This window comes from Myotis lucifugus, unplaced genomic scaffold, assembly GCF_000147115.1.
Source record: "Myotis lucifugus unplaced genomic scaffold, Myoluc2.0 scaffold_370, whole genome shotgun sequence".
NCBI lineage: Eukaryota > Metazoa > Chordata > Mammalia > Chiroptera > Vespertilionidae > Myotis > Myotis lucifugus.
In genome coordinates, this window is record NW_005871418.1 from 990830 (window position 1) to 1006801 (window position 15972).

Sequence of the window (15972 nt, forward strand, 5' to 3'; positions counted from 1 at the left end):
ATCTTAGGAATTGGTTTCCTCACATGAGCCAAGACACTCATTAAATAGTATATGCAATCTTCGAAGAATGATGTCGATTCAAATACTAACTTCAAATAGCATTATTTGCTTAGACCAGTGGTTCTCAACCTTCCTAATGCCGCGACCCTTTAATACAGCTCCTCATGTTGTGGTGACCCCCAACCATAAAATTATTTTCATTACTACTTCATAACTGTAATTTTGCTACTGTTATGAATTCTAATGTAAATATCTGATATGCAGGATGTATTTTCATTGTTACAAATTGAACATAATTACAGCATAGTGATTAATCACAAAAACAATATGTAATTATATATGTGTTTTCCGATGGTCTTAGGCGACCCCTGTGAAAGGGTCATTCGACCCCCAAAGGGGTTGCGACCCACAGGTTGAGAACCGCTGGCTTAGACTGTAATTATATAAAACTCAATGAATATCACACATAAAAGGCACACACGTACCATTGATCCATCGGGCTTCAGGATCACGCAGCACTAAGTCCTTCCTGAAGAGGTCTTCCAAGGACAATCTGGTTTCTGATGAATTTGTAAGTTCATCTGAAATGAAGTAAATCTCAGATTAGGCGCTTATTGCATGCTAATTTTTAAAATGAATGAATCATAAAAGTTGAAATACCTTGTTTCGAAAATATGTTAAATAGATGACAATATAAAGTGATCATTTATACATGGGTTTTGGCATTTGAAGCTTGTCTGCTTCATAATATCTTTCAGCATATAAAATTATTTTTAACATTAAAATTGTCTTGATCTAGTACAAATTTAATAGATCAACCCCTTGTTAGGTATTGATATATAGTATGAAAAGAAAGTCCTTAAAATTCCCATTGTGTATTGTGCTTCTAAGGGCATATTTTTCACTGTTCATAATCCAGGCAATTACTTTCCAAAATCACTTTAAAATATCCTCTTTAATGATAAATTTACAGTATTATAAATACCAAATATGAGAGAGTTGAGGACACTGAATATATATTAAGAAAACTTCCAATCTAAGAAGAAAGTTCATCAAATTAACAGAATAATACCAAGTTCCACCAAATAAATACCAGCCAACAAATAATAAGTTCATTTAAGAGTTAAATATAAAAACTCAAATAATGCAATGCCCGAGTATTAACAAAAAGCACAATTTACATTAGTCCCTGATGTATAAACTAGGTGTACTCCCTTTTTAAATTCCAAATTCTAGTACATGCAAGGACAACATGATTTAATTACCAAAATTAGGCATAGCAAACTCATTTTTAGATAGTAAAAAACCAGGAAGAAGTTAGCAATATTTCATTTTCTTTGAAAAATAATAGCATTGTTTATTTACTGTATAAAAGCATAGTTGTGCCCTTTCATTTCTGACCTTCACTCTGGTTGAAAATAAAATGTCAAAGGTACATACAAACCTCATTAAATATTGTTTTTAAAAGGTTCAGAACTTATTACAGCAAGCGCTTTGTTTCTTCCAGCTGAAAAGCTGGGCCAAAGAATCAATAACTTCAAATGCAATTTCCTTTAACATGAATCAACCATGTATTTAACCATCCAAAAAAAAATCGCTAAGGAGCACATAAAGAAATATTACTAGTGGTAATAGTGTGAATTGTTTGATTCCAAGCCATGTAAAAGACCTTGTGATTATATATAGATTTGCAAAACATAATGCTCTATTTGACAGTCTGACACACGACAATTTGAACTTTCTTTATTCATTGAACAAATACTGGAACCATTAATTTTCAATGTGAAGTATTGTAAGGTGCTGGAGACATATCTATGCATTGCTCTTAGGGGTTCACACTGGCAAAGCATGAAAGAATGTGATACATGTCAGCATAAGGATAGAGAGTGCTGGATGAGCAGAGAAAGGAAGGGAAATCTTGCAAAAGCAACTTTAAAAGGCCTTAGATAGAAATAAAATGACTAACTTTCATCCATCGCTATTGAGAATAAAAAATAGTACAAACACGTTGGAAGACAGTTGGGCGGTTTGTTAGAAAAATAGTTGTACAAGCCATCAACTGCGCTCAGTATTTACCCAAATGAGTTGAAAACTTATGTTCACACAGAAACCTGCAGATGGATATTTAGATCAGCTTTATTCATGATTGCCAAAATGTGGAAGCAAACAAGGTTTCCTTCAATAGGTGAATGTGTACACTGCGGTAGATCTAGATCAGTGATGGCAAACCTATGACACAGCTGACACGTGAACTCATTTTTTGGTTGATTTTTCTTTGTTAAATGGTATTTAAATATATAAAATAAATATCAAAAATATAAATCTTTGTTTTACTATGGTTGCAAATATCAAAAAATTTCTATATGTGACACGGCACCAGAGTTAAGTTAGGGTTTTTCAAAATGCTGACACGCCGAGCTCAAAAGGTTTGCCGTCACTGATCTAGACAATGCACTGTTCTGCATTAAGACATGGAGCAAGCTTAAGTGTACATTAGTAAAGGAAAGAAACCAATTTAAAAGGGCTGTATGACTCCAACTTCATGACATTCTAAAAGGGCAAAGTATGAAGAAACTAACAATATTAGTGATTATAATAGTAATATATGTCATGATATATTTGTCCAAACCTACAGAAAATACAACAGCAAGAGTGAACCCTAATGTAAGGTATATAGACTTTGGCAGATAATGACGTGTCAATACAAAATTATCAATCGTAACAAATATATAACTCTAGTGTGGGATGTCCACAATGGGGGAGGTCTTGCCTTGTGTGAGGGCCAGGGGTAAATGGAAAAATCTCTGTACCTTCAGCTCGATTTTTCTGTGAACACAACCTCTCTCAGAAAATAAAGTCTATGATTTTTTTTCTTTAAAGTTAAATGGCCTGGACTTCACAGAAAGGAAAGGAGAAGCAGCATGTTAGATAAAATTATGAGTTTTTTTTTTGTTTTTTTTTTTACAAACCAAAGAAGCCTTAATACTAGAATTCACTTTCTGTCATAGGAGTTTGGGATTTTAGTCAAATGAGGTAATTGTATTAGGGTTTCACTTATTCTATGAGATGTCTCAATAAGAACAGATGTTTCAAAATTTAAAATTTTCCAAGATTATATATAATGTACCATCAATTCTCCTTCTTCCTTTAAAAATTATCTTTATTGTTGAAAGGATTACAAATGTTCCCCCTTACCCCACTGACCTCCTCTACCCTGCTCCCAGGCCTTCATTGAACTATTATATGTGTCCATGGGTAATGCATATGTGCATATAAGTTCTTTGGTTAAACTCTCACCCTTGTCCCCCCACCAAGATTCATCAAAACAACAATGAGGTACCATCTCACATGTCAGATTGGCATTATGCTAAGAAAAATAAGTCATTCGGAGAAAGATAAATGTCACATGATCTCACTCATATGTGGGATATAATGAGCAACATAAACTGATGAACAAAAATAGATCCAAGACAAGGTAACACTGAACAGACCATCCAACCTTAGAGAGAAGGCAAGTGGGGGTGGGGGGCAGTTAGAGAGCAACCAAAGGACTTGTATGCATGCATATTAGCATAACCAATGGGCACAGACACTGGGGCAGTGGTGGCTTGTACTGAGGGGTGGGAGTGGCTGGAGGGTGGGTGGGGGGTTAATCAGGAAAAAAGGAGACATAGTAATACTTTAAACAATTAAAAACTATTAAATAAAATGTTTTTATGCTTTCTTTCCCAAAGTTTAAACAATTTGTGTATGCATATAATAAAATATCATATACATAATGAATAAACTATTCAGGTAATTGCAAACTCACATACAGTTGTGAGTGATCCTGTATACCCTTCATTCAGTTTCCCTCAATCACAGATAATCTCTTGAATAATCATATCATACAAACCGCTGCTGTTGATACTCAATCAACCTCATTCAGATTTCACCTATTTTACATGTATTTATTTGTACACATATGAGCATGTATGTGTGTGTGTAGCTCCATGCACTTGTATCCCATGTACCAGCACCAGTGAGGATACAGAAAAGTCCCAGCACCAGATCGCCCGTGCTGCCCTTTTACTACCACAGCCTCCCTCTGCAGCCCTCGGTAACCACTCATCTATTTTTCATCTCATCATTTTGTAAATTTCAGCACAGTATGTAAATCAAATCATATAATATTTAACCTTTTGAAATTGGCATTTCTCAAACAGTATAATCCTCTTTGAGGTCCATCCTAGCTGTTGAGTGTACGGATACTCCGTTCCTTTATTACTGACTGGTGGTATTTCAGGGTATTAATTAAGCACAGTCTGTTGATCCATGCACTGTTGAAGGACTTCTGGGTTATCATTTGCAGTTTGGGGTGATTATGAATAAACCTGCTGTGAACATTTTGTATAGATTTTTGTGGGAACATACATTTTCCTTTCTTTGGGATAAATGCCAAAGTATGCAATTGCTGGACCACATGATAAGCACATTGTTAGGTTTGTAAGAAAATGTTATACGCTTTTCTAGAGTAGTTGTAGCATTTTCCATTCTCACCAGCAATGTATAAGTAACCCACTTTCTCTTCATTCTTGCCATATTTGGGGTGTGTGTTTAAAGTTAGCTATTCTGGTACTTGTGTGCTGATATTCCATTGTGGTTTTAATTTCCCTCTCTCTAGTAGTTAATGAACATAATTTAATGTGCTTATTTGTGATCTGTACATCATTCTCAGTGGAATGTCTGTTTAGGTCATTTGCCAATTTCTTAATTGGATTGTTTTCATTTGTGTGTGTGTTTACCTTCTTAGCCTGGAGAGGTCTTTATGTATTCAAGATACAAAAAATATCTCATATATGTCAACTTAAAATGCCCTCAAAATCTCTGCCTCATCTTTTCATCCTCTTAAAAAAGACTTTTACAGAGAAAAAAAATTTTTTTAAATATATATTTATTAATTTTTTACAGAGAGGAAGGGAGAGATAAAATTTTTTAAATATTGATGAGGTCCAGTTTATCACATCTTCCTTTTATAAATCATGCTTTTGATGGCAAAAGAAAAAAGACTTCCACCTAATTCTTCTGTCCTGAAGATTTTCTCCTATATTTTTTCTAAAATGATCAAGTTTTATATTTTACATATGAATCCCTGATCCGTTTTGTGTTACCTTTTGTATATAGCATGAGGGTTAATCATAGATTCATATTTTATCTTATTTTATTGCCTACTGAATACACAATTGCTCCAGCACCAATTGCTGAACAGCATTTATTTCATTTTAGTGAATTATTTTATTAGATTAAATATTGAAATAATGTTGAATAATACTAGTAATAGTGACAGTCTTTTTTCTTCTATTATGGCAGTATCTTTACTATTTCATTATTTAATAAGATTTTTTTCACATTTTTAGAAAGGAATCATTATCATTCTTATGTAATTTGTTTTTATTCCTATGTCACTTAGAATTTTTATTTGAAATTATTACTGTCATGATATACTTTGAGCCTCTTTTATATAAACATATTTCCCCCTCTAATGTGATGACGTAAAAATTGTATAAATGAAATTTCCAATTGCTTACCACCCTCTACTTATATAACAAAATCCAACTGCTTATGGTGAATTATTATTATTATTTTATACTGCTAGATTAATATGAAAATGGTTTATTTAAATATTTTTATCTGTTTTGATGAATGAAATTATATGACCAAGATTTTTCCACTTTGCATTTTTTATTGGTTAGTTAACATTTCAATATTTTTTTAAAGATATGTTTTTACTGATTTTAGAGATGAAGGAAGAGAGAGATATAAACATTGATGTGAGAGCACACCCCCCTACTGAGGATGGAGCCTGCAACCCGGGCATGTTCCCTGACTGGGAAACTAACTTATTGGTACATGCTCAATCCACAGAGACACATTTTAATATTTTTATTAAATATTTTTAAACTTTTATTTTATGTTATGTTATCTGGAATTGTTTAATAATTTTAATAATAAGGATTTTTATTTTATCCCAATTGTCCCTAGAACTTATTTTAAAAGTAACCCATCAAAGTAATTATTATAATTAACTATAATCTTTAAACAATAATTGGAGAGAGATATATATGAAACTTAAAGATCCATTTCTTTGGCTTCATTCATTACTGAGAGTGAACCTTGTACCTCATTGCTTTTTTTCTTTTTTCTTTGTTCTTTTCTTTAATTTTCTTTAGCTGCTATGCCCTATCCCTGAGGTCTCTTGAATTTTTCAGTCCTAGAATAAAGACTTCTTTCTTCTACATATAATGAATATTTAAGCTTCTCTTTTACTAGCCTCCCAGGCTGGCTTTTATCTCCTATAGCCCTTTATCTGCAAGTCTCATCATAATCTTTTTGGTAGTTTATCCATTGTAATCAAATCTCTCTTTTTCAAATGTCCCCTCCCCCACAAACCCTACTGGATATTAGTATCTTTATTTCACAGGGAAAAAACAAAACAACAACTTAAGATCAGCAAAGTTAAATATCATCTGACAAAGGTCAGATGGTTAGTTAGAGTCAGGACTGAAACTGGAACCTATATCTCCCTGACAAATCAAGTTACTGTTATACTCTCAAAATGTTCTCATGGACCATTCTCTTTAATTACATCTTTTTAAAGAGAGACAATATACACTTTTATAAATGATATTTTAAGAATAGTTTTGCCCTAACCGGTTTGGCTCAGTAGATAGAGCATCAGGCCTGCAGACAGAAGGGTCCCAGGTTTGATTCTGGTCAAGGGCACGTACCTGGATTGCGGGTACATCCCCAGTAGGGGGTGTGCAGGAGGCAGCTGATCGATGTTTCTCTCTTATCAATGTTTCTAACTCTCTATCCCTCTCCCTTCCTCTCTGTAAAAAAACCAATAAAATATATTTTTTTAAAAAAGAATAGTTTTAATGAGGTCAGCCAGAGAACCCTTCATCCAAATGAAATTATACTCCTCAGTGTACCCTCTCCAGACCTTATTAGCACCCCATTCTGCTCCACATTGCCCATGAAGGAACACTGCCACAGCCTTCTCTTTTCTGAAGCAGAGTATTGTCGCAGCATTCACTGAAATGTAGGGAGTTTACTTTGTTTTCCTCAAGAAAATTACCTAGAACATGCCAGCCTACAAGTCCAAATGTACTCTCCAATCATTGTTACACACTATTTAGTATTAGAACATGTATGACACACATTACCATCTGATTACTCAGGAAATTAATTTATTTTGGAATCTTATTATTTGATACATTTTAATAATTTTCTCTATATTTTAACTTCAAGGCTACACTTATCAAACAGAGAATCCTGGATTATCACAAATTTATCCCAACAACTCATATTGAAACATAAGAAGGTTGTTCAAAAGAAAACTGGCATTGGGTTGTAAATCAATAAAAATACTAAAAAAAAAAAACAAGACACAAGCTATGTCCTGGTATGCCATGGCTCATATGCTTAGAACGTCAACCTGTGCACTAAAGGGTCACAGGTTCAATTCCTGATCAAGTGCATGTACCTAGGTTGCAGGTTTCATCCCTGGGAGCATGTGGGAGGCAAGGCAACCTTCTCTCTCTCTCTCTCTCTCTCTCTCTCTCTCTCTCTCTCTCTCTCTTTCTCTCTCTCCATCTTTCCCTCCCTCCCTTCTTTCCACTTTCTTTAAACATCAATGGAAAAAATATCCTTGGATGAGGATTTAAAAAATAAAATAAATGAGGTCATATATAAAAATCATTAGGCAAAGTACTCAGCTCACTAAATGCCAGCCACTATCATTATTATTATTAAAACATTACAATGTATCAAAATATATAGGTCTTTATGAAGCACCTTTGAATTTTACAATTTCAGAACCAAAAAAAATGTTTTTTGTTCTTTTGGAATATTCATCTCTCTCATAGTTGTTCCCTTCAGCCAAAATGTTTCCATTATGTTCTGGTATTACGTTACAAGAAGCACATTATTGAGTTGCTTCTTACAATTAATGAAAAAGTTCACTCATAAGTATCTTTTTTAAGGAAGGGCATTTGACCAGATTGAATTTAAGGTGAAAAAATGTGAATCTCACAAAAAATAAATGATAAACCAGTCTTGTCAATGAAGGAAGCTTCAAGCAGCGTGCTACCTACTATTGCTGTGAGCAAGTTATCCATTCAAACAGAAGCACAGAAAAAAATGGTGCATCACATAACATGTAGACGAAGAAAATTACCTTTGTTCCTTTTGGCATGCTGGGTGTTTCCTTTTTGTATTTCTTTCTTTACCCTTTTCTTACTCTCTAGTATATTATTTGGCAATAGCTAAGTTTCTTGAACATGATCCCAGTCAAACCTAATCAACCCTACTAACTAAAACCAGTTCTGATTCAGATTAACTTTATATCTTCTAAAGTCCATACTATATACACTTCTAATTGAGTTTATTTCCTAAATAAGGTTATCATCCAACTGATGTTCTATATTTCTTGACTACATTTCTAGCATGTGACATTCATATAGAAAGACATTTTAATGATAAAGACGTGCATTTTAAATTTAACTACGTGGGAAATAGCTAAATTCTGACCAAAGCTACACTGAGTAGAAAGAAGAGGCTAGCTGGCAAATAAGTTATCAATTATATATTTATTTATGTATCTGTTTCTCCCCTTCCCATCCATGCCTTTTTCTTCACCAAACATGGAGACAATATTCAGGAAACTCACATTAAATATGAAATATGATTTCCAAGAAACATGCCTCCTGCAGTGCATTCATCTTCTCATAATTTCCCGACAAAAAGCTATGAACCTATTCTCCCATTCTCTATTCTCAAACAGGAACACGCAATAATGTTGCGGCAACAGCAATGCGAGTTAGGAGGTCAGATTCCAGCCCTAACTCAACCCTTTTACCAGCATATATGCCCTACGCTAGACCTCTCAGTCCATCTGGGCATAATTTTCCTCATTTATAAAGAGAAAGGCTTCAGTGGAAACCACACTATTTCCAGCTGTGTTCTGGGGACTCTGACAAGCCCTCTCAGGACAAAGGAGGGGAAAGATGCAGGTTATGTGGTTAGTGCTTTTCAACCAGAACAGAGAACAGCTCTTCTTTGGCATGTTTGACTTCTTCATATAGAATTTTACGGAAGCACTCTGCACACACAGTGGAGAACACAACACACACACACACACACACACACACACACACACACTATAATAAATAGCTGGCATTTCTAAGATCCCCCAATTTCTGTGACAGTTTGTACTAGTTCCCCTTGTTCCCCTTGTTTTCAGAAGAGACTCTGAGTGCTCATCAAATAAGAAATGCATTTTTGGGTTCTGAAGGGCTTATTAAATTCTACCTCAAACTTGTCATCATTTAAATAAATAAATCAAGAACTTTAAAATTTACTCATAGACTTAATTAGTCAAAAGAGTCAATTATTCAAACATGCTAATCATTCTCAAACTTCTTTCTAGACCTTTATTCAAATTAAATCTCCTGAGTTTTAGTAGAAAACCTAAATATGAGAAATGTACTTACACAAAGGCTTTTCACATTCTGAGAAGGAAAATTACACAGTAATACACACACACACACACACACACACACACACACACACACACACTAGAATGGTAAGTAGTATGGCCCTGCTTGAGCCTCTGAGCCTTTACATAGCCATGTTTAAGTTGCTTTCTCAGGTATACTATTTATTTCAATCACATTACCAGGAGCAAATTTTTGTATCATATCTTTATAACTTACAACAGAGGTCTGCAGAGTGTGGTTCAGGGAAAGATGGTAAATTTAGGTCCTAGAAGTCAAAATTGTGCTAATAATACTATTATTTTTAATGATACTACTCTTTTACATGGGGTTAAAATCTTCAATCTTAGTACAGACCAATGGTGGATGAATTGCAGGCACCTGATAGTCCTCATTTGGGCATCAAATCATACTACTGTTATTCTATTCTTTACTGCATATATGATCAAGTAAAAAGAAATGCAGGGGTAGGAAAAAGCATGCTTATAGTTATAATATAAGTAAATAATATAATGATTATAAATAATCAAATAATAAATTCTATGTTTCACATACTCATAACAGTGTACTACTTTTGCCCAACCCTGTACAGCTAACCAAAACTTATGGGATGCAGTGAAAGCATATATATAGCTTTAAACATCATTAAAAAATATTTCAAATCAATAGCCTAAACTCACATGTAAAAAAGTTTTAAAAAATAAGGGCAAACTAGCTGAAAATTAGCTAAAGAATTAAAATAATAAAGGTGAATGATAAGTGAAATAGAGAATAGAAAAACAATAGAGAGAATCAACAAGATAAAAAGTTGAAAAGATCAACAAAATTGACAAACTTGTTGCTAACATAAAAGTGAAAGAAGATGCAAATAATCAGTCAGATATAAAACTAGGAGCATTACTAAAAAATCTTACAGAAATAAAACAGATTTTGAGAGAAAACTATGAACAATAGTATGTCAACAAATTAGATAACATAAATAAATTGGGAACATTTCTAGAAATACAAACTTCCAAAGTAACTCAAGAAGAAATAGAAAATCAGAACAGACTTATAACAAGTAAAGAAACTGAATCATTAATAATAAAGAAAATTTCCAAAACAACAACAAAAATTCAAGAGCAGGTGGTTTCACTTATGAATTCTACCAAATATTTAAAGAATAATAAATACTAATTGTTAGGTCGCGAAGGAGGAACACAGGAGGCCAGAATGGTGAGGGGATTACGAATTTATTTGATCATCGGCACACCAGGTGGCTGAACCCCAGATGGCTCCAGCACCAAGTGACTGGAGTCAGCGGTTTTTAAAGGACTTTGACGGGCTTTTTCTGGGCGGAGAATTCTCTGTGCAGTTCCAGAGAGGAGAGATAATGGAATGTGGTCTCAGCAAGTAAAGAGTGGTCTCAGCAAAAGGGAATGTCCATACTGACGTGGCCTGAAAAGTCAGTTCCCGGGGGAGGGGTATCGATTCAATTGCTTGATCAAACCTAACACTAATCCTTCTCAAATTCTTCCAAAAACAAGAAGAGGAAGGAATACTTACTAACTCATTCTATAAGGTTAGAATTATCCTGATCCAAATCTAGACAAGACAACAGAAAAACAACTAATTAATGTTCTTGATGAATACAGATTCAAAAATCCTCAACAAAATATTAATAGAGAATCTCAGAACTATTTGTTTTTATTTTTAAATTAACACACCAAATTTATAAGCATATCAAAAGGATTATCTAGCTTTAATAAAGGCACTTTACCCAATGAATGCAAGGGTAGCTCAACAGCCACAACAAAAACAACAAAGAAAACCCACCAATATACCAACACATTAATAGAAAAAACACATAATCATCTCAATAGATTATAAAATATATGTAAGAAAATCCAACACTCTTTTTTAATGAAGACATTAAAAAATAAGATTAAAAGAAAACTTTCTCAGTTTGATTTAAAGCATTTACCAAAAAACAAACAAACAAACAAAAAACAGTTCAGATGATAGTCAGTTATGAAAGACTGAAAGCTTTCCTCCTATGATCACTAACAAGACAATGATACCTACTTTCACCATTTCAATTCAATATTTTACTGGAAATTCTAACCAGAATAATTAGGTTAGAAAAAGAAATAAAAAGTAGCCACAATGGAGATAAAGAAGTAAAACTATCTCTACTTGGATATGGTATTAGCCTCTCTATATAGAAAAGCCCAAAGACTCTACAATAACCTACTACATCTAATAGGTTAAGGGTATAGCCTCAACACTCAAAAATCTGTTGCATTTCCATATACCAGTAATGAGCAATCAAAAATGTATTAAGGAATCAATTCTATTTACAGTATCATTCAAAAGAATAACACACTTAAGAATAAATTTAACCAATGAGGTAAAGACTTTTACACTTAAATTTACAAAAATTACTGAAATGTGACAATGTGGATGACCCTCTAAAATATTATGCTAAGTGAAAGAAGTCAGACACAAATGTCACATATCATTTAATCACCTCCATATGAAATAAGCAAAATAGGTAAATATATAGAGACTGGGAGGGGATTGTCAGGAGCTGGGAGGAGGAGGAAACTGGGAGTAACTGCTTAAGGGACTCCTTTGGGAGTGATGAAATGTTTAGGAGTGGATAGAGGTGGTAGTTGCACGCAGAGTGTAACATGCCACTGAATTGTTCACTTTAAAATGGATAATTTCATAATATGTGACTTTCATTTTAATAAAATTGTGATCAGCAGCATACTTTGAGTCAGAGGAAAAAGATAATGAATGTGATGGGGAGATAATGTAATCTGAGTAACTAGAACTTCTGAGTGGTGAACTGTAATCCATAAAAAAGTAAATTCCTCATCCTTGTTCCCCTAATGTTATCCTATATAATAAAAGGGTAATATGCAAATCAACCAAAGGTGAATGACTGGTTGCTATGATGCACACTGACCACTAGGGGCAGATGCTCAATGCAGGAGCTGCCTCTAGCCCACAGGCCCTGACCACCTGATTGGGGCCTGCGGGCCAACCTCTCAATCCCTTTCCCCATCAGGCAGGCTCCGATAACCCAATAGCAAACGGGTAACCCAGGGAGGGTGGCGGCAGATGCAGGAGGTGCCAGGCCAAGGCCCCCGCCCCAGCAGTCACCCCACACACAGAGGACAACCAGTGAGGGATACAGGGACAGCGAGTGGAGAGGGGGGAATGGCCAACCTCTTGGTCCCTTCCCCCGGCCGCAGGCTCCAATTGCCCAATGGCAAATGAGGAACCGGGGGTGGGTGGTGGCGGGGGCCGGCTGCCGGCAGCCAGGGAAGATGGCCCTGATTGCAGGCCAGGCCTAGGGACCGTACTCGTGCATGAATTTCATGTGCCGGGCCTCTAGTATAACTATATGGTATCCCAGAAAAAATAAGGCAAGCTATGAGTCTAGGATCAGAGATACTCTACACCCCAAGCAAAAGCTAAATTGTGATGCCCAGATTCAAGGCACAGTCTTCCATGTAAGTAGGGATGTTTCCCAAGTCTAGTATCCCTGATTCCAGTTTTTTAGAGTTTATACTCAGATGAATAATCTTAGACCAAGAGAAGTACTATGGACGAACAGACCAAAACATGGAGTTTTTTCCAGCAAAACTTTTTTTTCCAAAACAAAGGCAGGAAGTGACATATTATTTAGTTTAAAGTGTTATTTAACTAAGGGTAATATTTTTTCTTTTTTTACAGATAATGTTTCTTCTTATATCTTATAAAAAAAAACTTTGGAATGGGGTGACTTAGGTTACTGTTCAAAGAATTAGATTTTAAAATCTTCGGCAAATAATTACATATATTAAAATATCCCCTCGTACAAACACAGGGCCACATGTATGTTAAAAAAATGTTTTACCCCAGGAACATGTAACCTCTCCTTTTAAGGAAACCTTGCTTCTCAATGATCAGGCTCTCTTGTTCCCCCATTATTAGAGGTCAGGCTATCATATTTCTAAAGCAAGTATTTATATTAATGAGAGCAAGTAAAAATATGAAAAAAATTATTAAAGTTGTACAGTGACATAAGTAATTTTTATACAATGTGGTTAAGAATAAAAAATGTGCACTTTTTTATCGTGGGCATTTATTGTCCCTGAAAAAATATGATTTGTGGAATAAAAATTCATATAAAATTTGCAGGCACAGTTTTCAATGCCCACTCCTGTCATTTCCTCCCCATCTATCCTTTGTCTATCCCAGCCTAATTCTTTCTGTGCTGTGCATCTCCTTTAAGAAATATACAGAATCTATTCACTAATTTAAAAAAAATCTAGAGGCAGAATAAAGCAGGGCTCTTTTTTTTTCTGAAATGTTTCTTGACCATACTTTCCTTTGGTGTAATCATGTATCTTAATCTATATTTCAAAAGTTAAGGCATGTGCTAAAGCCAAAAGAGCCTGGCATAATGACCCTGCTTCTTCATGGTCCAGTTGTATGACAGGCAACCAACTATAACAGCAAGATTCAACGGAATATAGATTATGAATAAATTAATAATAGCTATTTCATGTTCATGGTGTGAGGGTGAATAACACAGTACATGTAAAACACTTAGTACAATATCTGGCATGTGATAAGCAGTTAATAAATAAATGCTATTTGTTAAAACAAATTCTCTCTCAACTCTTTTTTTTTTATATATTTTATTGATTTTTCACAGAGAGAGGAAGGGAGAGAGAGAGAGAGCCAGAAACATTGATGAGAGAGAAACATCGATCAGCTGCCTCCTGCACATCTCCTTCATGTTCATGGTGTGAGGGTGAATAACACAGTACATGTAAAACACTTAGTACAATATCTGGCATGTGATAAGCAGTTAATAAATAAATGCTATTCATTAAAACAAATTCTCTCTCGACTCTTGTAAAACAAAACACTTTGTAATGTAAGCTAAATCCATGATTTATCTTATTGGAGAATACCAAAAGAGGAGAATAAATAAGGGAATCAAATCTGAGTCATTATTGAAATGTAGCTGTAAAGCAAAGACAATACAGAACAAACTCTTAGTTTACGAATGCTCAGAGAAAATTATGTTTCATTGAACATCAGAGATAAATCTATTAGAAACGTAACAACAGTACATGTTATCCGGGGGAAACTGTTAGAATCTGTCCATTTCCCTTTGGCCGCTGACTAGGTTGCACCATATTCAAATGTGTTCATCTGTGCTGTTCCTGGGAAAGCAAGCAGAGACTATTTAGCTTATGCCTATCAGTACAACAGGCCTCCTTTTTTAACTTAACAAAATTGAATAAGCAATTTGCATTTTGGTTGATGTTGATGTTTACAAGTGAGTAATGCAAATCTCACAATCTGCAAAACATTATTTCCCCCTCATAAAAGGATAATAGGATAGTTTGATTGTTGCTTTGACATTTTAAAACACAGGTCAGATGCTTAAATGACACCTTTTAAATTATAGCTGCCAAGAGATTGTTTGTAACATAATATAACATGACATTTTAACTAACTATAACCAGGAGCAATTACTTTGGTAGAATATAAGAGTAACCAGAATAAATTCATTTTTGTATAACAAAAACAAATCAGCTGTCACCAGGCCAATACAGTACTTAATTTTACTGAATGCTGTTTGGAAAATTATATCTTTTTTTATAAATGGGGACAGATTAACTTTTTAAGCCTCATGTAGAAATCTGGTGTCGAAGACAATAGGAAAAGTCTTTACTACATGGTCACATGGTCTTCTAGTTTTCTGTCTTGCCTGTTTATTTTTCTGCATAGGGTTACTTAAATTTCTCTAGTTCCCTTCATTTCCTTAGTTCTAAATCTTGGCTCAAATGAACTATTTGAGCATAACTTCCTGGATCAAAACTCTTATCTGACATAAGTGTTTATTTAATGAGCATCACAGTGCCGATCTCAACCTGTGTAAATTATTCCCCAGAATGGCTTCTGAACCTACTATAAAATTATCACTATTTGAGATACTTCAAAGAGTGAAAATAAAGGCATTTATGTAGAGGAACTGAACAATCCTTATTTAATTCTTATTTAACTGAGATTGAGTAGAGTTCGGATGTCTTTGACATGAATACTTGGCTTACTTTATACTCTGATTGACAGGTAATGACCAACCCAGAATGCTCACCTAAGGAGGATAGTAAAAGAATGAGTAATTGTCTAAAAAGCAAGAGCTAAAGCGAATAAGACACAATTTCACTGCTTTACAACTTTGTCTTTAGTCAGCCATGCTAGTAAATTAACCTGATGACCCTGTTTTGACACTGACTGATTACACACATCAATCCAAGGGCAACAGGTCACTGTTGCTGAAGAATTGGGGGAATATACACAGTCCACAGGTGGCAAGGGACTGAGTAGCTTGATCAATATCCTCTACCAAATACTTTGTAACTCATAAAAGAGGTATCTCTCT

At 34.6% G+C, this 15972-nt stretch overlaps 1 protein-coding gene across 2 annotated transcripts in view; it reads right to left on the reverse strand.

Moving 5' to 3' along the window:
- DPP10 (dipeptidyl peptidase like 10) overlaps window positions 1–15972 on the reverse strand; it is a 478664-nt gene that overhangs the window by 457827 nt on the left and 4865 nt on the right. Inside the window, exon 2 of one of the 2 annotated variants that reach the window (XM_006101524.1) lies at window positions 486–581. The exons of the other annotated variant lie outside the window; for it this stretch is intronic. Coding sequence (XP_006101586.1) covers window positions 486–581 — 96 coding nt within the window. The remainder of the gene's footprint in view (window positions 1–485; window positions 582–15972) is intronic. 2 annotated transcript variants of the gene reach the window in all.